Source organism: Pleurodeles waltl, chromosome 4_2 (genome assembly GCF_031143425.1).
Source record: "Pleurodeles waltl isolate 20211129_DDA chromosome 4_2, aPleWal1.hap1.20221129, whole genome shotgun sequence".
Classification (NCBI taxonomy): Eukaryota; Metazoa; Chordata; class Amphibia; order Caudata; family Salamandridae; genus Pleurodeles; species Pleurodeles waltl.
This window is the reverse complement of record NC_090443.1, coordinates 604,585,311-604,607,607: the sequence shown is the minus strand read 5'-3', so window position 1 is coordinate 604,607,607 and position 22,297 is coordinate 604,585,311. Positions and strand designations below refer to the sequence as shown.

Sequence of the window (22,297 nt, the reverse complement as noted above, 5' to 3'; positions counted from 1 at the left end):
TTAGCTCGATTATCTACCATGCTCCCACCCATTAGAAAATAGTCAATTTGGGATAATGAAGAGTGTGAATTCCAAAATAAATATACAGTCTGTTTTGGGGATAACCAGCCTCCCTATCTCTTATATGCTGTTAGCATGCTTTCAGTGTGAGCGGATCTAGGGTTGTTTACAGAAGTCACACTTGTTTTATTTACTTCCTGGACTTTGTTTCTTAATAAATTTCAGTAGCTCTCGTGCCAAGATAAGTCTTTACACTAATTTGTGATGTGCATCAACAAATCAGAATGGCACATCTAGTTTCATTAGACTGTACATTCAGACCGCTTTGGGTGGAAAAAATGATTTAATACAAAAGCTGTTGGCAGCCCATTGGAGTGGGAGTGACACCTGCATGATTAATTTGGATGTATCCAAGCCCCAAATGCCCAACTACATGCAAAACTTGTATCCTGAATTTTATTTCTGCCCCGGCATCCTGCTAATCTAGCTTTTGAATAGACCCTAGGCCTGTCCTTGACAATGTGAGGGCCTCGACCTATTGTGTAGGCACACCAAGCGTATCCTCATAGTACACAATTAACTACTGTCCTACTCGATGTAGCACCTTAAGCTGTAGTTGTATTCTAGCCTATTTTCTAAATCTTTAGCCTGACCAGAGCTTTTTATTTGTTAGTGAGGATGTGTCCTCCTTAACCCTCTATTGTAATATTGTGCTGTTATGTGAAACCCAGAGGCATGTGTGCTGACATACCATGTGTGTGTACAGTGCATGTTTAGTATGTATGTAGTACATATGTGGTAATAGTCTGAGTATTGAGTCAAGTGGGATCCATATTTGCTGCTCCAGGTTAAACATGACACAAGAGGAAGGATTAAAGCAGCTTTTCCCAGACAGTGGAAAAAAGTGCATTACCTCCTTTTCTGTGACTAGAGGGTTGAGACTCATACACTGAAGAGAAGAGAAGAGAATAGAAGCAGGTAGCTTTAGCAATATTATGAAGACTTTGTAAGCAAGGGCTGCTGATTAGTTCTTTCTGACCCACTGTTTATTGGTAGATGGTAAGGATAAAAGTGGGACTTCAGTTTCTGTTGTTCAAAGTGAGGATGTTTCTGGGCCAGGCCTGCCCTCTAGTCTATCACTGATAACCGCTTTTTCTTGTGGACACTCCAGGTTGTCCCTGTGCCACTTGCTGTGTGTAACCTCACTTTTGAAAGACTGTATCTGGAGAGCAGCCTTAGGTGGACTCTTGAAAGAGACACATGTCGTGGATGGTCCCTCCATCCCCGCTGCGCAGTTCATGGAATGAACTGCATCGAGTAATGCCTGAAGTGTTTACTGGCAGCCAGCTGTGAGCGTGATCGTTGAATTCTGATGCTGTCGATGAAGACCAATGGGACTGCATCACTGTTGCTCATTGAGCTCCCTTCTGCCCAGGGGTAATCCCTTGCAAGATATCATCGCTGCAAGTAGATTCGGTCTGGAGGCTGCAACAATATTTGGCTGACAATCTTGAGCCGAGCGCTGGCCTTCTACTGTAGAACTTAGCCCTGATGCAAATGTCCATGCTGTGAAACAGGAGGGTGCAACCACATTCACCACCCTCCCTGGGCTGTTGAAAGTGACTTGTAGGTAAAGTGGCAGGCTTAGATGCTCCCTGGACCAAAAGGCACGAATTCGCAGGCAAGTCCACTGTGGAGTCTGGTATAATTGAATTAAGATTCCGGAACAATAACTGGGCTGTATATTTTGACACTGAAAATGTTTGAGAGAACTACATTTGAGCCTAATTGCGAAGACTAGTGGCAACAGTAATAGAGGGAACCTTGGTCCAAGCAGGATGAAGTGCAATTGCTGGGAAGGGAAAGGATGAAACTGCTTTCATTGATGAAATGCATCATTCTATGACCCTGTTCATTGAACTGTACGGTATTTCGTTTTGCTGTGAGATTAGAAAGTACTTTCTTTCTCATAAATGCACTGGACTGTATATTACTTTGTTGGTTGATTATTGACATCTGAGTTCTTGCCCTTCCCCCCACCTCTCCTACCTCTACCCTCCCCCCCCCCACTACCTCTACCCTCCCCCCCCCCACTACCTCCAGCAGAGCCATAGTAGGATCCACCACAGTGGCAAACAACCTCAACCCCCACAGTTTGAGCCCAGCAACCCCGTGTGCCCTCTGCCCCCTGAAATAAATAAATTTCGTAGACTCATTCAGAAACGTTAGATTGGAAATGGCCATATTTTTCATCCCAATTTAGGAAACTGTGGCTGTGGTTAAGGTCAAAATTATTTTTCATAAATTGTTCTCAGCTTATTGTATTTCTTGTGGTGTGTAACAAGGTGTAGAAAGCTTAAATCACTAAACCTAGCCAACTGGTGGCATGCATCGCTACATTTCTAGCTTTTAGTATTATGAAAAGTAGCTCTGTACAAATGAGCTGGTGTAATTTTAAGATTATATAATTTTCCACTTGCTGTTTTATTTTTCCTTTGGAACCATGCTAAGCCAGCTCACTACTTTATTTTAACAGGTGCTCTGATGTTTGTGGCGTGGATGACTCTAGTGAGCATTGGTGTTCTTGTTGCTCGCTTCTTTAAACCAGTTTGGCCTGATGGAACAATATTTGGAGAGAAGATTTGGTTTCAGGTAGGTTAACAAGTGTCCTGCAAAGTGTCAAAAATGGTATGTGATGACTGCAAAGGATTGTGGCAAGTGAGTAGGATCTGCAAAAAGGGCCTGTGCTTCATGAGATTGCAAATGTTTTGTTGTGTGGTTTCTTTTCATCTGATAAAATGGCTGCTGACAAGTCTAGTCCTTCTCTCCTTTCCCTCTCGACTTGCTGAATGGAATGTCCAGGTCAACCGGGTTCAAAATGATCACTTTAAAATAGTATTGTATAGGCTCATCTCTATAAGCCTGGGGTGAGGTCTGAGTGCTTCAAGCCCCCCCACCTATGCACGGTGAAATACATAGGTCTTTTTCCTTGAGTCGTACACTGTCTTACTAATCCTAGCTTTCATTATCTCCCTGTGCTACATGCAAGTTTTGATGCACCTTTCCAATTTGTCGTGCCATCCTGCTTGCCCATTCTTTTTTGGGTGTTTCCTTGCTCCCTCGATTGTTTATTTCCTGACCACAGTGAAAGACTGACGCCTTGCAGGAGGCTGGGGATCACCCTTCTCACTGCTAAGGCTCACCTTCAGAGTTCTGGGATAATGAGGGAATCTTTTTCATGTCCATATGCCCTATTACATCCAATGTGATTCACCTTGCATTGGAGACTAGAAAGGGGGCAGGGGGTTGCTATCTGCTACCCAACATCAAAGTCCTATTGTTTGAGTCAAGGACAACAAGTCTTCATGCTTATTTTGTCGACCTCCATGCAAAACAAACCCTTTGGCTGCAAGCTTACAGTGCCACAGTATGGATTTAGGAAAGATTATCTGCTACTAAAACACACACACTGATGAGGTCAAAGATGACTTGAGTGCCCTAATTTGTGGGGTAATTAGCAGTGCATGACGAGGGTGCTAGTTATAGTTACATTTGGGCACAAATTAAAGTTACTTGAGATAACTCTAACAGGTGCAGCCAACCCCTATAACCAGCCAACGGCCTTTGGGCGTGTGCAGCGGGGTTTGGCCGCAGAGCTTGGCCCAACCCCTATACCCAGCCAACCCTTATCACCCAGCCCCACGCTGTGCATGGCATTCGGCACAGCAATAGTTGGTCACACTTCTGCATGTTCCCGTCCCCAGGATGATCTCTCCCCAGGGAACCTATCCCCCGGGCCGGACCTAAATATATATTTTATTTTTTTTGGGAGGGTTAGAGGGGCCACATAGCTCCCCCTCCCCAGGGCCGATCCTGGACCAGGGGACCCATCCCCCGGGGGCCCGGCCATGTGACCAGAGTGCCCCCCAGAGCACCCAGTCACAATGTTTGGGAAATGGGGGAGCCTTAAGGCCCACGAGATCCCAGCCGACTCCCCACCTCATGTGGGAGCCAGATTTGCTATGACAGAGAGGGAGCTGCTAAAGCATCCCTGCATCTCTGCAGACAGAGAATCGGAGGAAACCTCCGCTCTCATGAAGTGAGAGCTGTTTGACAGCTCTCACTTCATCTTAGCGGGATGTTTGCTGTGACTTGATGGGAGCTGTCAGGTCCAACCATGTCATAGCAAACCGCTGTGTCCTGGGGTGGGCACCCTGGGACATAAGAGCTGGCCATGGGGGGTGGCGTTCTTCAGGGCCATTCATGACTCCTCGAGGGGGGCCGTGCTCCTCCAACCTGAAATATCCCTGGGAGGTGATGGTCCCCAGAGCTGGGGGTCCGCAGCAGACCCCCTTCATACTCTTATTAAATCCCTGGGAAGGTGGCAGTCCCTGGTGCTGTGAGGGGCCCAGGACCCCTCCTCCCTCGCATTTTGTTTACTTCAAGCTCCATAGAGATGCCTGCAGGGGCCCCCTTCCCGCCGGCATTCTATTTTATTAAAGACCCAGGGAGATGGGGCTGTGGGGGCTGCTTGGCCCCTTCATTCTATTTTAGTAATGCCCCAGGGACCAGGCGGCCCCTGCATTACAAAATTGAATATCCCCAGTACCTGGCCCACCCGGGGGCTCCAGTTGTAGAAGCGCGGGAGCCCATGCTTGGGTTTCTTTTTAACATTTTTGGCAGATCCGGGGATCCCCCGCGGCTCCTGATGAAAAGTAAAAAAAAACAACAAAAAAAAACTTTTTTTGCTCTGAGACCCCACCACCAGAGCTGAGGGGTCAGTGTGACCCCGCAAGTTAATAAAATCTGAACCCAATTTCTACGTTTTTTTCAATTCCATTTCCTAACTATAACATCTCTATATCTCTGTAACCTTTAGTTTTATCAGTGGAAAAAAAAAAATATATATATATATATATATTTCTAGCATTTATGCCTCATGTATAACTTATAATCATCGCATAACGTAATGATCCATCATGGCAGCCCACTTGGGCATGACTATTGTGCATGTTCAAATCTCACTAGGGCATGACTGTTTTGCATTTCTATCACATATGCTTCTTGTATAACTCATAATTATGGTGTAATGTGATGATCTAGCATGGCAGCCCACTTGGGCAAGATTATTGTGCAGTTTCAAGATTGATGCTTTACTGATGATGAAAACGTAAGACGCATTAGTCAAAAGTGTACAAGGCAAAGAGGCGATCATTGCAGACTTAACCAAAGTGTTGCTAAGTTTCAACGGGGACCAGCTGCCAATGCTTGAAAGTGATCTCATCCAGGGGATCCCGTTAAGATGTTTTAAATACGATGGAAGCACGATAGATAAACCCAGAAGGTTTCATATCATAAAGATGGTTTTGTGTGTTTAATGTTAATGAATGCAAATTGTATACAATGTTGCTCGTGATGTTGGTATTCCTTTTGGGACACCATGAATTTGATATATATATATATATATCTATATATCAATGTCCAAAATCGTATCAGCTTGCATTGCTGACAATGGTTCCAATATAAAAATGTGTACATGTTTACAAAATTATTTGTGGGTATTAATATTAATAATGTTCCCACAGTGCCTGTTGATTTTGTGTAAAACAATTATTGGTGACATTTAAAAAACAAAATAATTAGGGGACCATTCTTAAAGAAAGTCAACAAAATCACAAAAGTACTCACATGTCTATGGCCTTTCATGGGTGCATATTTATGACTTTCAGCAATTCGCAAGAGTTTATAAGTAGGCCTAGAAATCTGTAACTTTCGAGGCCTCGTCATGGTAAACATTTGTGAATTCCACGTTTGCCTGAGAAAATATACAAGCACATACTTGCTCATGCAAATAATTACAGCCAAAAAGCAAGTTAATTTGCTAAAACACTTCTTTGCCTCTGAGACTCAGCAGCAGACTACATAGCTGAAGAGTAATAAAAATGTCATAGCAGGATGGCCAGGCAATGCTGTAGGATCTTCTTCAATATCCCTCTTCTCTAAAAGACTTCCACAGAGGGGAAGATAGAGAGAAAAAGAAGAGGCATATCCACTGGCAACATTCTCACTGGTCCTGCCACTTCTTTGACTCCCACCTGACATCCGAGGTCCTAGCATTGATGCCTGGTTCCATACTGGCTGTTGAGGACAACATCCGCTGTGGGATCAATGGCAACTGTAAGACACTTGAGGTTCATGGTAACTGTCATCATAGACCCTACGAAACACTCTGGCTTGCTCTCAGTACGTCTAACGTCGAATGTTCTTTCAACAGTTGAAACATTTAGCAGCATTGAGACTCTGTCAAAGCACATGCTGTTGAAGATGGCATCAACAGCATCTTCTTTGACAGTACATCAATGATTGGTAGGTTCAGTGTATTCTCCATTGCCAGCTGGGCATCTGTTGGGAATGCCTCAGTTTCCCCCACTGGTAATCACTTCTCTGTCATTGAAACCACCATGAATTGTTATAACAGGTGCACGTCCTCTTCAGAAACCCTTCCAGCTGTTCTACTTCAAAACCTTCCACGATTCTGAGACATACTTCAGTCTCTCCAATCAGCAGGATGCCTGTTGCCGAGTCATCTTATCTGCTGCAAGACCTACTGTTCCGACCCATTGCAGAGGTTCGTCCTCCTGTGGAAAATCCTTAGAAGGTTATTCCACAAAGACATCCAAAAAAGTTCACCCTCCCTATTTTCAAACAATGGGTCGTGGTCAGATGCAGATCCACCCTATACACTTTGACTTTTCAACTTACTGCATGTCAAGGTCATCATCATTTGATGATATAACCACCTTTAATGTTCTCTACTAAGGGGAAGATGCTTACTTCCATAGATCACTGTCGCGGTAACCCAGAAAAGTCCATTCCAAAAAGAAAAATAACCTGGCTTTACTGCCAGCATTTCTAGAATGGATTCACTGGGAAATGCCTTTTTGATAGACCTATCTGGGACACCTTTACACAATGTTCTCTCATTCTAGCAGTTCTCCTAAAGCTGAGACACTCCACAGTGGTTCTTAGATCCAGAGTGCTCAGGACAGTGGTGGTTTTCTACCACCTTTCTTTTTTAATACCTTCACACAAGAAACCAAACCTATTGTACAAAACATGAGGTCTGTTATACCATCCCAAGCTGACATACTTAAATGTGGCAGCATGGGCCCTGAAATCATACAAGAGCCTTTCTTGCTAATTCTGCAAACAGCCTGCATAGGATCTTTCAAGTGTGTATGAAAGGCTGCTCACAAGAACTTCATACACTATTGCATTTAAATGGAAATGATTTGCTCTTTGGTCCTAACAGAACAGCGATGACCACCCTCTTTCTGATAAAGTTGAAGTATTCGTCATTGGGAGTGCATGTGTTCCATCACAGCGTATAGTAAAGGTCCTTCGCAGTGATTGTTATTCATGATCCCTGCCATCATCTACATAACAGGAGAAGTATGCCATAAGACATCTACCTTCTTCTTGGTAGCTTAACCAGGTTTTATCCAGATTGACTGCTCCTCTGAACACCTACCTAAGGCTTCATTGCTGCATCTTTCTTGGAAGATTGCTTTCTTAGTGGCCATACCTTCTGCCCATAGAGTAAATAACCTTGTATCCTATATTGTCTTCCAGTAAAGTAATAATGAAAATGCACCCATCTTGCAGAAAGAGGTCTTCGAGTTCAGTGAATTAGTGTGTATACTTGATAATTTTCTTTAGTAATCCTTCTCTGGCAGAGTGATTGCTACATTATCTTGAAATTTAATGTGGATTGCACAAAAGATTTTAGAACAGTTATCACGTTTTTATCAACTATGTTCAGATGTGGCAAATGTCTTGGCACCTCCAAATAACCATGCCATAATCAAACAATCCATTTCATGGTGATCATCATTGCATCTGTGTTATCCGTTGGGTAACGAACATTTACCTGCGGCCTTCACAAGAGAAGGAACTCTTTGCTTAGAAATGTTCATGTGTAGACATTCAGGCATGTATGCAGCAATACTGAAATCTATCCTTAGTTTCACCAAACACGGTTTGGCTTCATGTACTAGAATGGACAGAATAGTTGGGCCTCCTGCCCTTTTTGATCAAATACCTTTGTTTGTAGGAGCATTGAGCCTGCCTGTTATCTTAGGGATGGGCTTGCTACTCTTTTTCTTTCTTCATTACTATCAGTGAAGGTCTTTTCACTGGTATCCTTTCTTCAGTTTTGGCAGATTTATATATCTTGAAGTCCCTGTCAAGTTTCTCAAAAAGAACTGAAGCAACTGCCACAACATGGCATGGTGTGAGGTGGAAGCTGCTGGGTGTCTAATGTAGCAATTCAACTTCTTTACAGCTTTGTCTTTCATAGGTTCCCCTGTGCAAAGATGGTAGGATAAACGGTGCTGCAAATAAAGTATTTTCCGTTACAGTTACACTGTGGAAAACATTAGCCTGCACAGGCTTTAGAGATTGTTACTGCATTTGAAAATGCCAGATTTCACCACTCTTATGGGTACTTCCTTTGTATGAATTTGAAGTGTTCTTGAATCCCTACAAGCAGACAGGAATATTTAATGTCCAAGACAAATTCCTATAATGGAGAACTAGGGTTACAGGTAAGTAACCTTCCCTTAAAGTGGCCGTGGGTGCAACCATGGAGGTCTGAATCTAATTATTATGATTCTTTCATTGAGGGAGAGACTTATTTTTGTTTAGAAGGTTGGAATTTGTTCATACCCTTCCATGGGCGATATGCCTTCCAACTTTGAAAAGGATTCTCTTGCACCAATTGTACTTGCAGCTCCCACTTTTAAAAGTGAGGCAAACTAGTAATTATTTGTAGGTAGTATGTGGAGGTGGACACCGATTGAGGTAAATTGTACAGGGTCCTGGTGGCAGAAATTAGTACTTTGACAAGTAGTCTAATTGTAGTATAGTTTGCTGAATACTAGGATATTGAAAATGGTGATGGTTGACTGGATGAAAGGTCATGGATGAATTGTGCACCAGTTCAGAAGATGATTCTGCCCCTCCGTGGAAGTGAGGAAGGTAAGCTGTAAATGGTTGTCAGAATGTGCACTGAATTATCTGGTGGAGTGCGAGGGAAGGCTTACTAGGGTAAAATTAGGCATGAGCAAGTGAAATGGTCTGGATGGTAGAGGATAAAAAGTAGATCAAAATTGTATTTTGCGGAGCTCTGCATAAGGCAGTTTAGTGCCATCCAATGTTAAATGGATGTGTGTCGGTTAGTGTTCTTCTGTTTGAGCTACAGGCTAGGTGTTGAGAAGATCAAAATTGGGTTGTCAGCTAATAGATGTAAGGAGTAACATAAGAAAATGCTGATTTCGCACCAGGGCTAATGCAGATTGAGAAGAGCGAGGGCTGGGGCACGGAAAAATGGGCAAGACCAGCCTCTTTATTTAATCATGCATTTATTTGGTGTTTTCCTGTTAGATCACATAGGGCACGTTCAGGCTTTGAGGTGTTCTAGTACAAAGATAAATTCCAGTCAAGCTTTTTAAGAAAATAACAAATGTTTGAGTGTAAGTTACTAAGGAGCTAGACAGGCAGAATCTTTTGATAAAGCTGATTTTGACCTTAGTTTGAAAAAAGCTGTGGAATCCCAAAGTGGAGGTGGTGGAAGAAGAGTTGGCTAATCTCTGAGAGGCACAGTGAAGCCTGCGAGGGTGTGAATGATTTGAGCATCGTTTCTGCAGTGCACAGGGCGGTCAGCGTTGATTTTGATATGTTGTGATTGTGTATGAAATGTATTTTTGAAGATAGCCAAGAGGTTGAGAAATACAGCAAAACTGTTTAGATTTTACAACTGCCCAAAGAGTGTTTTGGCTCAGAAACTGTTCATATAGGTTTTAAAGGCAAAATGTAATTAGCTGATGTTATAACAAAAAAAACTAAGGACCGAGAGGTTCTAAAGATGGTAAGTGAAATATATTGATTTATCTGTTACATACCTGGATTTATAATTCCTGTTACTTGATGAACAGGAATAGGTCGATTGTCATATATTTTGGATACTGTACTGTAAAATGGCATTTTAACTTGTGAATGCACCGCACTGATGAAAAAGGTATGCAGTTTGAACCAATTTGAGATTCAAATATTGAGCATTATTCTATGCTCTAGTGGTTGGTTTCTAGGAAACCAATCACTAGATCGTTTGTTTGGGTATCAAGTTTAGGAGCTCTTAGTATGCCTTCTGCTAACACCGACCTAAGGTCCACAATGAATTGGGCTGCACACATTATTTTAAGATTGTTATTTCTGCAATTGTTCTCCGTAGCTTTCACCTCAAAATGGAAATCTAATAAACTGCATGCAAAAATTGTTTGCATTAGATTTCAATTAAATGTTTTTTTCTTTTAGGTGCATCGCATTTTGATGGTTTCTACTGTTCTTCTGACGTGTACAGCATTTGTCCTTCCTTTCCTGTACAGAGGAGGCTGGAGCAAAGTAAGAAGATATTGCATTATATTTTCCTGATTTAAAAGATTTGTGTTTGTTTTTTTTTTTAATCATGGCACTAGGCTGCTTTTTCCTATTATATCCACATAGTGAAGCGTAATACTATTAATCCTGATAACATTCACATTCTGAAAGATTTGTCGTTGATGAATTTATTTTTGCGTATTTTATAAACAACCCATTTAAACCTTTTCATATAGGAATGTTTAGTTTTGACATCGTTTTTACTACTCATCTGATTACCTGTCGATTTTAAACATATTTTTGTTAAAATGTAAAAAGGGACAAAGGTCACCAACATTGAAGCAGTGGGGGTGCAAATTAATAACTCCACAGTAGCACTAAGAATATCCGGATGCATCATCTACAATTCTAATGTTGAATTGCTTAAGGGCAGAAGACCTAACCTTAGTGTCACAATCAGTTGCCCTCTGGGACCATTCTACTATAATGCGTAAGGGGCCTGCTCTGTAGTACAGTGGGAAATTTGGGGGATCGGCTACAGGAGTGCTTAGCATTCCAATGGACTCAAGCTGGGGGTCAGTGGTAAGATCTAATGTTGGTGGGCCAACAAGCGTATCACTTTCTGCAGTGGTGGAACACCAACAATCTCCTCAAAGGACTGTTATACCCAATTCCACAGATAACCATAACAACGGGTGCCTCCATACTGGTTGGGGAGTGCATTCACAGAATCTCAGTCCAGGGACATTGGATGCCCAGTCAGAGACATCTCCACATCAATCACTGGAGTTGCTAGCTGCGCATCTAGCTCTCCGTTTTCCTTCCTCACGTGCATGACAAGGTAGTACTCATTAGGACCAAAAACATGACTACATATCTGCAAAACAGACAACATCATTTTTAAGGATCCCAGTTGTTAAAGCCTTCTTAGAAGGCCTTAAATGGATCATTCCTCTTAGTGTGTCACAAGTTCCCACCTAGAATCTTAATTTTGTATTGAGAAGGTTAATGGGTCCCCCTTTCGAACCCCTCCACTCCTGTACCCTTAAGTTGTTGTCCTGGGAAGTATCCTTTCTAGTGGCTGTCACTTCATTCAGACGTGTCCGTGAGCTTCAGACATTAACCTTAGAAGATCCATTCTTCCAACCACATAAAGATAGGGTGGTTCTATCTACCAAACCTAAATTTCTTCCTAAGGTGTTATTTCAATTTAACCTTACTCTATTGAACTGCCAGTATTTTCCTGCAACCTGACTCAGGTGCTGAAAGGCTGAACACACCCTACACCTCAAATGAGCCCGCATGTACAATATTGATGGAACAAAGACGTTTAGCAAACAACTCTTTGTTGCATTCTCTAACCTACACAAAGGAAGAGCCATTTCTAAATTGGGTATTGCATGCTAGATTGTCAGCTGTATCCAAACCTGCCATGCCAAAGCTAAAAGACTTTACCTACTCCTCCTAAAGCTCACCCCACTCGCAAAAAGGGAGCTTCAATGGCTTTTCTAGGAAATATGCCTATAGCAGACATGTAAGACAGCTACTTGGTCTACACTACATACATTTACAAAGCATTACTGGCTTTTTGTACTGGTTTGTCAACAAGCTAATGTCGGCTTGGCAGTCTTGCGTACTTCATACCAAATAACTGCGCTACCCACAGGATAGCCACCGCTTACGGAGGAGGACTGCTTTTAAGACTATACCTGAGAATGTACATATACAGCCACACATGCCTAGAACGGAAAATGTTACTTACCCAGTAAGCATCTGTTCATGGCATGGGATATAGTACTGTAGATTCACAGGCGCCAGCCTGCCACAGACACCTGTGGTTGTTACAGTTATCTTTATGTTTATCACTCAACTTTTCCACATGAAATTCACATTATACTACACATTCCTCGCCCGTTTTGCGAGAAAACAATATAGCAATGGAGTCGATGATCATGCGAAATGGCTAGAGAGAGGAAAAGTTACTATACCTCGTGACTTGAAAGATTTTCGTCAAAGAAAAACAACCTGCACACATCAGTGCCCAAAATTGGATGGCGGGATATTGCTAAACATATGAATCCACAGCACTGCATGTCACGAACAAATGCTTACTGGGTAAGTAACATTTTCCTTTTGCCACTTAAATTCCCTGGAGCTTACACCATTTATTGTATTACACAAGAATCCTTATATGCTATTTTTGCTTTTTAAACCTCTTCAAAGCTATGTGAGGAATACCTTCTTTCTTAGGTCCATCCACTTAGTGTAAATTAAATCTAGTGTGTGAAGAGTTCAAGTGTTATTCCCAGTCAAATAGTGCCATCTTCTCTGCTCACTCCTGCAACAGGATGCTTAGTATAAAATTCCCATCTGGCAGTTGGATTAGAAGTCTCAGTACAGTTGTTGAAAACTAAACCAGTTTCTAAATGCAGCTTTGATTGCTATATAGCAAGGTATTTTCCTATTGATGGCTTTTCTTCTGCACACTCTGAAAGTAAATGTCCTTAATCTGATTGAACCCACATGCCTACGTTGCCAACTCAAAATCCTTTCGCCTGGTTTATTTAAAAGAATCCAGTATGTTTTTTCAGCTGAAAAAAAAATGAGTTAGGCACTGTGATATAATGAAAATAGAAACACTGCCTCTGCAACATATTTTTAGTTAATGGCTAATGTGATAGAATGAAGACAAAACCAGGGTGACTCTGCAGACACCAAAATGCCTCAGGTGATGGAGTTGAGCAAGAGAGTAAGCTTCATAGTAATAGAGGTCCGCGCTTTAGTGGCTGCTCTTCTCAAATGGTTGATTACATTATTGTTGGAAGACTGTCTCTTTTTATAATGTACAAATTGTTATTTTATGGACAGCATTGTTTTTTTTCTTTTGCCATCACACTATAGTCTGGATTGGTCTTCGCTTGTCTGAGATGAAACCCCAACCTTCCTAAGGAACCACACCTTTTGTCTCGGAATGAGAGAGGGAAGTCATCAACCCCTCTATGTGGATTAGCTTTAATGCTTGTTTGGTGCCCCAATATTTCAGTGTCCGAGTCTTTGGAATCTAATTAGTGGAACTCAGGGTGCAAGGAGTCTATATCTTATTTTATTGTAGTTGCTACATGCAACACTGCAAATGCACTTGCATTTACTTACAATAGAGCAGACAGACTATTGAGGGATACCTAGTGTTTAACTCTTTTAAAAAGACCACCTTGAATCCCTTTTGGAATTTAACCACGTCTGACCAGCACCTGATCTTAAGAGGCCGTTCAAACCATATTATAAATGTAAGTTTTGTTTAGAAGAACTAGGTAAGAAATTGATTATTTCTTTATGGAATTTCGTGGTTAAGCTTAGATAAATCTGTTTACTAAATTACTAGTTGTTCAGTTACTCAAAACTCTACAAGGATATTTAATTTTTCCTGCCATGCACGTAAGTATTTTGATGAACAAGTGCACTTCTTCACTCCGATAAGACTTGTGGGAAGAGCTACATTCATAAGCATTATTATCACAAAAACAGGCAAAAATGTTTTTGACTTGGAAGGTGACTTTGACATTATCTGTTACTTTAGTCAGAAGAGCTGGCAAATGGAGATCTGCCCTAGAAGGGTATACATTTTAGTTATCTTAGTAGTTCTAAATTATACATCATGGAGGTCCTCAGCCAGGGTAAGATTTGGCAAACACCTAGGGTACCTTCACAACTCATGCACTATATTGACTGTGTTGAACAGCCTTGCCTATTTAGGCTCTTTGAGGGCAGGGAGGGCTTCTAATACCTGTCCCAGCCTTAATCAAAAATGAAACATTTAACAGTCCAATCCATTGTGACAGTTGTAGTCTTCTATTTCAAGGGAACCATGAAGGCAACAGTTCCAGATTGGTATGCAGTTGGAAAAACGATTGGAAAAAATGGTCCTGATGACACAGGGCTGTATGGTAATCCTAACTCTGTTTTGTACTGAAAATATATTGAAAGAGGATTTGTACCCCGCAAGAAACGTTTTTATATATCAAGTACTCAGTCCGGGTGTGACTAGGGAATAGTCGGTAGAGAAAAGGCTAGTTTTCATAAGCCTCTAAAAGAGTAACAAGTCATTTGAACATCAAAGATTTTGCCACGATCATTCCTGTAGATTGCAGTAAGTGAGCAGATCAAAGCTGCAGTCTCCACTATACGCAATCAAAACACACTGCGGGGGTGGGGGGGGGGGATTGATTGGTGGGTTAGAGTGGGCTCAGACCAGTCAGGTGAGCTAGGAAGGGAAGGTATCTTGTGGCGGTACATAACGTTTTTTTTTTGTTTGTTTTTACAAGGCTCATAGGTCAGTAAAGAGCTGAACTAAGATCGAGCAAATTGAGAAATACTAAATAGGTATCATGCTGCCGTCCTATTCGACTACATTGTCTTATTTATCTTGCAATCTTATCCATTATTATTAATGGAAATGGAAGTTTTTCTGGAAGTAAATTCTATAAAGTCAGAAGGATGCCTCGTTATGTAAATCAGAAAGCATAAGGGTCTCTGGGATCCACAAAAAGTAGTGGAAATTCATGACGGCATGAGGACAGCAGGGTAACACAAAGTAAGCTGAATTCCACTTGCATTGTTTAGGCAGCAACCTACCAAGCGTTTCATCTCTCATCCTTTTATATGCCAGGTGCCCCTGTGTCTGGGCCCTGAGCTATGATCCGACTGGAGATTGCTTGACTGGAACTAGTATGCCTTTGAGAGCCTGGGAGGTGCTTGATGTGTGAACTCCTTTAGGCTTCCTACGGCCTACCAGGAGTAGATGGAATCTGGGTCTCTTAAAGTTTGTGTAGTGTAATTCATAGGGAATATACTTCAGGATTTTCTTAATCTTACGCAATAGATAGAGATGGAATATACTAATTTATTTATTTGTGCTTTAAAGGACAGACTTGCATCAAATAGGATATCTAGATTTTTCACAGTAGATAATGGAATAATGGAGTAGGAGGACCCAAAATTTCAGACCACCAATCTTGATTCCATGCGGATGGATCTTTTCCAAACGGAACGACCTCGATTTTTGATGAGTTAATCATCAGACTGTTTTTACTCATCCAATTTACAATAGCCTTCATACAGTTGTAAGATCTCTGTGCTGTGTCTTCTATATTGTTGGCAATAGTGACAACAAGGAGTATCATCAGCGTAAGAAATGGGGAAGGAACTAAACAAACAAATAAGCTGTGACAAGGGCGCCGCATGGATATTAAAAAGAGTTGTTGTTATGAACAGTAACTCCCAATGATGTACTGTCCTTTCTCCGTGTGACTTTATCTCTCAACACTTAATACATTTTCACTTTGTATAGCCTCCTCATTATGGGTACAGTTTGTCTGCTTTATATCTCAGGTTGTTAGTGCTCAAAACTAAGTGCAGCTTTCAGAGTCTTGTAGGAGGTGAAATAGGTTTAGAGGGTTCCATTTTATTCCATTTTCATAGTGCTAAAAAATAGAGCAAAATTATTTTTAGCTGCTTTAAGGTTTAACTTTGTACCCTCTCCTCCCCTGATCGTTCCATACATGCCCTTTTATGAAAAGGGTCATGCTTGGTGTTACTTGAAGCAGGCTCATCACTATGCTCTTTTCTTGACACCCTCCTCTTCTTTACCTAATTGTAGTAGTATTTATATAGCGCTTACTACCCCTGACGAGGCGTTGAAGCTCCTTTCGGCTAGTAGTATGCTACTCCAGAACCCAAGAGGAATTAATGGTGGATTATTATAGGGAAATATGAGTACACTATTAGTATTATTATGAGTTCATTTGAGCAGAGGATGTGTGAGTTTGTTAGTTGGATTGACTAGAGTAATGGAGGGATGGAGGAGGGAGTTCCCCTTTGCTGCTTCTTTACTAGGGGCTATTAAACTTTGCTTAACACTTTTCCCCTTCATAATATCCTTAGTTGGCAGGCCTAGTCTTCCTTCTTTCCCTCAAATAGCAGACACTAAGGGGTGGCTGGAAAATATCCTTCCTTATATGCTCTATTCGTAAGGATGACATGGACCTCTTAAGCCTACCTTTCAGAGTGGGCCTCCTCTCCTTACAATGCCTGAGGCATCTACTACCAAAGAGGGGTCATCTGCCATTAAAAATAGGCTCACATATTGTAAAGAAATGGCTCCCTGTTGCAGTTACCCCCCACTTTTTGCCTGATACTGATGCTGACTTGACTGAGAAGTGTGCTGGGACCCTGCTAACCAGGCCCCAGCACCAGTGTTCTTTCACCTAAAATGTACCATTGTTTCCCCAATTGGCACACCCTGGCATCCAGATAAGTCCCTTGTAACTGGTACCTCTGGTTCCAAGGGCCCTGATGCCAGGGAAGGTCTCTAAGGGCTGCAGCATGTATTATGCCACCCTAGAGACCCCTCACTCAGCACAGACACACTGCTTGCCAGCTTGTGTGTGCTAGTGAGAACAAAACGAGTAAGTCGACATGGCACTCCCCTCAGGGTGCCATGCCAGCCTCTCACTGCCTATGCAAGTATAGGTCAGTCACCCCTCTAGCAGGCCTTACAGCCCTAAGGCAGGGTGCACTATACCATAGGTGAGGGTACCAGTGCATGAGCATGGTACCCCTACAGTGTCTAAACAAAACCTTAGACATTGTAAGTGCAGGGTAGCCATAAGAGTATATGGTCTGGGAGTTTGTCAAACACGAACTCCACAGCACCATAATGGCTACACTGAAAACTGGGAAGTTTGGTATCAAACTTCTCAGCACAATAAATGCACACTGATGCCAGTGTACACTTTATTGCAAAATACACCCCAGAGGGCACCTTAGAGGTGCCCCCTGAAACTTAACCGACTGTCTGTGTAGGCTGACTAGTTCCAGCAGCCTGCCACACTAGAGACATGTTGCTGGCCCCATGGGGAGAGTGCCTTTGTCACTCTGAGGCCAGTAACAAAGCCTGCACTGGGTGGAGATGCTAACACCTCCCCCAGGCAGGAGCTGTAACACCTGGCGGTGAGCCTCAAAGGCTCACCCCTTTGTCACAGCACAGCAGGGCACTCCAGCTTAGTGGAGTTGCCCGCCCCCTCCGGCCACGGCCCCCACTTTTGGCGGCAAGGCTGGAGGGAACAAAGAAAGCAACAAGGAGGAGTCACTGGCCAGTCAGGACAGCCCCTAAGGTGTCCTGAGCTGAGGTGACTCTAACTTTTAGAAATCCTCCATCTTGCAGATGGAGGATTCCCCCAATAGGGTTAGGATTGTGACCCCCTCCCCTTGGGAGGAGGCACAAAGAGGGTGTACCCACCCTCAGGGCTAGTAGCCATTGGCTACTAACCCCCCAGACCTAAACACGCCCTTAACTTTAGTATTTAAGGGCTACCCTGAACCCTAGAAAATTAGATTCCTGCAACAACAAGAAGGACTGCCCAGCTGAAAACCCCCGCAGAGGAAGACCAGAAGACAACAACTGCCTTGGCTCCAGAAACTCACCGGCCTGTCTCCTGCCTTCCAAAGAACTCTGCTCCAGCGACGCCTTCCAAAGGGACCAGCGACCTCTGAATCCTCTGAGGACTGCCCTGCTTCGACGACGACAAGAAACTCCCGAGGACAGCGGACCTGCTCCAAAAAGACTGCAACTTTGTTTCAAGGAGCAGCTTTAAAGACCCCTGCAATCTCCCCGCAAGAAGCGTGAGACTTGCAACACTGCACCCGGCGACCCCGACTCGGCTGGTGGAGAACCAACACCTCAGGGAGGACCCCCGGACTACTCTACGACTGTGAGTACCAAAACCTGTCCCCCCTGAGCCCCCACAGCGCCGCCTGCAGAGGGAATCCCGAGGCTTCCCCTGACCGCGACTCTCTGAAACCTAAGTCCCGACGCCTGGAAAAGACCCTGCACCCGCAGCCCCCAGGACCTGAAGGACCGGACTTTCACTGCAGAAGTGACCCCCAGGAGTCCCTCTCCCTTGCCCAAGTGGAGGTTTCCCCGAGGAAGCCCCCCTTGCCTGCCTGCAGCGCTGAAGAGATCCCTTGATCTCTCATTGACTTACATTGCGAACCCGACGCTTGTTCTAACACTGCACCCGGCCGCCCCCGCGCCGCTGAGGGTGAAATTTCTGTGTGGGCTTGTGTCCCCCCCGGTGCCCTACAAAACCCCCCTGGTCTGCCCTCCGAAGACGCGGGTACTTACCTGCAAGCAGACCGAAACCGGGGCACCCCCTTCTCTCCATTATAGCCTATGCATTTTGGGCACCACTTTGAACTCTGCACCTGACCGGCCCTGAGCTGCTGGTGTGGTAACTTTAGGGTTGCTCTGAACCCCCAACGGTGGGCTACCTTGGACCAAGAACTGAACCCTGTAAGTGTCTTACTTACCTGGTAAAACTAACAAAAACTTACCTCCCCCAGGAACTGTGAAAATTGCACTGTGTCCACTTTTAAAGTAGCTATTTGTGAATAACTTGAAAAGTATACATGCAATTGAAATGATTCAAAGTTCCTAATGTACTTACCTGCAATACCTTTCAAATGAGATATTACATGTAAAATTTGAACCTGTGGTTCTTAAAATAAACTAAGAAAATATATTTTTCTATAACAAAACCTATTGGCTGGATTTGTCTCTGAGTGTGTGTACCTCATTTATTGTCTATGTGTATGTACAACAAATGCTTAACACTACTCCTTGGATAAGCCTACTGCTCGACCACACTACCACAAAATAGAGCATTAGTATTATCTATTTTTACCACTATTTTACCTCTAAGGGGAACCCTTGGACTCTGTGCATGCTATTCCTTACTTTGAAATAGCACATACAGAGCCAACTTCCTACACATATGTTTTAATCAGCATTAGTACTTTGGAGATAAAGACTGAAGAGTACTGTTATTTTTCCCTCTCTTTAATGTCTATCATTTCTACCTTTTTCTACGGTGATCACAAGTCTAACGTAACACTGGCATGCTGGAATTAATTAAGCTAAGATCTTTAGCAGTGCTTGTTAGATAATTTACGTTTTGGGATATGTTGGAAATTACCCTTTTGCAGGGTTATCCGCAAACATTTTGCTTATGACCTGTTTTTGATCCGTGCTGAATTTTGTTTTTGCTGGCTTTTGGACTCTAGGCACTTTACCACTGCTGACCAGTGCTAAAGTGCAAGTGCCCTGTGTCTAAATTGGATTGATGATTGATTTATCCATGATTGGCATATTTGATTTACTAGTAAGTCCCTATTATAGTGCAACATGTGTGCTCAGGGCCTGTAAATCAAATACTAAAAGTGGGCCTGCAGCACTGATTGTGCCACTCACATAAGTAGCCCTGTAAATATGTCTCAGACCTGGTACTGCAATGTCTGTGTGTGCAGTTGCAAACTGCCATGTCTACGTGGCAAGTGCAGCCACTTGCCAGGCCCGAACCTTCCCTTTTATTATCTGTAAGTCACCCCTAAGATAGGTGCAAGGCAACCCCATAGGCAGGGTGCAGTGTATTTAAAAGGTTGGACATGTACTGGTGTGTGTTACTTGTCCTGATAGTGAAATACTGCAAAATTAGGTTTTCACTACTGCAAGGCCTATCTGTCCCAGAGGGCAACATGGAAATTGCCTTGAAATATCTTTTAGGTGTAAATTCCCATTGGGTGCATATAGAGATATGGAGTTTTAGATCTCTGAACTCACCATTTAAATTGAATGTTTGAAAATGCCACTTTTAGAAAGTGGGCATTTTCTTGCTTAACTAATCTTTGTCTCTGCCTGATTGTGGAATACACATCCTTATGGACTGAGGAAATTCTGCCAGGAAGAAGAGCAGAATGCTGTAGGAGGAACTGCCATTCTACCTGTTGCTTTGTTGTGCTGGCCTGCAGCTTGCTGCATCTGTCCCGGAAGTGAAAGGGCTGGACTTTGCTTTCTAGATGCTTTCCAACGTTCTCAAAGGGCTTGAACTGAGCTTCCCTCCTGTTGAGAAGTCTCAGGGACATCAAAGACTTCACCTGCCAGTGCTGGGGCTCTCCTGCTGAGAGTCCTCACTTTCCAAGTGGTGCCATATCCAGTTCCTGGGCCCTTGGAAATGAGCTCTGGTGCAAGGCAGAAGAAGCTACGCACATAGTTTCCAGACAGACTCCGGAACTGGCACTGCTCTCGGACCCTGTGCAATTGCCTACACTGGAGCCATGGACCCCGCTGAGTGCAACAACCGTGACCTGCAAAATAGGCTCAACGCCGCCATAGCACCTCTGAAGTCCTGCCACAGTGTGAGTCCCGAGTGCCATATCCAGGATACCCGACTCAAACTCCAACTCCGCACCTGTGGCCTTGTGGTATGATTGTGACACAGCAGAGTCGATACCTCGCATCTTGACCTGCGGGATTCATTGACCCCGCCGGGTCGTAAGGAACTGAAGTCTCGCTACCGACTCTGCATCACCTCTCCTGCAAGTGTAAGGAACAGGCGCCTCACCTTCCCTGCCAAGGCAGTAAGGAGCCACACATCACCTCCCCGATAGCAGTAAGGAACCAACACCACACCGGCTCCCGGGACACCTCACCTCCCTGACTCTGCAATGCCTTTGTTTCCTTATCATTTTCCGAATTACTGTACCCCGGGATGCATGCGACTCCATCCGTGGCCCACACTCCCTCGCGAGTGGCGTCAGACTGTTGGAAGTGACTCCGTCAAGATGCTGTGGTGGCCCCAGCTGTAGCTATGCCATTTCTAAGCTCTATACTAAGATTAAATCTTTGAACATTTGTATCTTTACTTGTATATGTTAGATTTTTGTTATTTTGATCTGGTTTTACTCAAATAACCATTGCCTATTTTTCTAAATGTGGTGTGAAGTACTCTTGTGGTTTTCACTGTGTTATTGTGTGTCTACTAATATTTTACACATTGCCTCTGAGATAAGCCTGATTGCTTGTGTATCCCTTATCCTGACTAGAGCGAGGGTCCCTACATAGACAGGGTGCAAACCACTGCCAACTAGAGACCACATTTCTAACGGTGATCAGCAGTGAGAATAGGACTTGTATTTGTACTTGAAAAAACAGTGATTGGTGTACACTACTTCTGTATCGCAGACCACTACACCCCAACATACTAGTTTAGTTTTGTTTGAGCAGGAGAAGTTGGAGACCTATGTGATGCCTCAGCTCAAAAGGTTCTTCAAGGAGCTCAAATGTTCTCACTATAAAGGAGGAGCTGCAAGAGGCGTTAAGGGCCTAGTTGACAATGGAGGCTGATAAGCACATGGGGAGGAGAATGTTATTGTGGAGGAGCCAAACCTGCTTGATGATGTGGTAAAGAATCAAGATGTGCCTTAGAGGAGGGAGCTGAGGTGTGCGCTGCATAGCCTGATGGGTCTTCCTGAGCTAGAGAGGTGGGAGGAGCTGACACTTGCACTTGAATAGGGCTGTGCCTGTCCTTACACAAAGCAGTCTGCAACGCCCTGGAGTGTGTCTGGGGCCAGAGCAGGAAAGGCAGGCTTTTGTGCACTACAGTGACTTTTGTTTAAAGTTTGCCTACTTCAAAGGCAGACATGGGTATAATTACTGGACTTCTTACCCCACAAAGTTAGATTCCTTCTGGACTGAGGACATTCTGCCAGGAAGCTGAGCTGGGTGCTGTAGGAGCGACTGCCACTCTGCCTGTTGCTTTGTTGTGTTGGCCTGCTGCTTTCTACGTCTGTCCTGAGAGTGAAAGGACTGGACTTTGCATTCTAAATCCTGCTTTCCAGGTTTCTCCAAGGGCTTGATCTAAGCTTGCCTTGTGTTAAGAAGTCTCAGGGTCATCAAAGACGTCACCTGCCAGCACCTGGGCTCTCTTGCTTAAAGTCCTGTCTTGCCAAGTGGTGCCAAATCCAG

At 43.5% G+C, this 22,297-nt stretch overlaps 1 protein-coding gene across 5 annotated transcripts in view; it reads left to right on the top strand.

Moving 5' to 3' along the window:
• Positions 1-22,297, top strand: part of FRRS1 (ferric chelate reductase 1) — a 268,799-nt gene that overhangs the window by 174,709 nt on the left and 71,793 nt on the right. For all 5 annotated transcript variants that reach the window (XM_069232144.1, XM_069232146.1, XM_069232147.1 and 2 more), the window contains exons 10-11: positions 2,537-2,652; positions 10,375-10,461. In XM_069232144.1, coding sequence (XP_069088245.1) covers positions 2,537-2,652; positions 10,375-10,461 — 203 coding nt within the window. The remainder of the gene's footprint in view (positions 1-2,536; positions 2,653-10,374; positions 10,462-22,297) is intronic.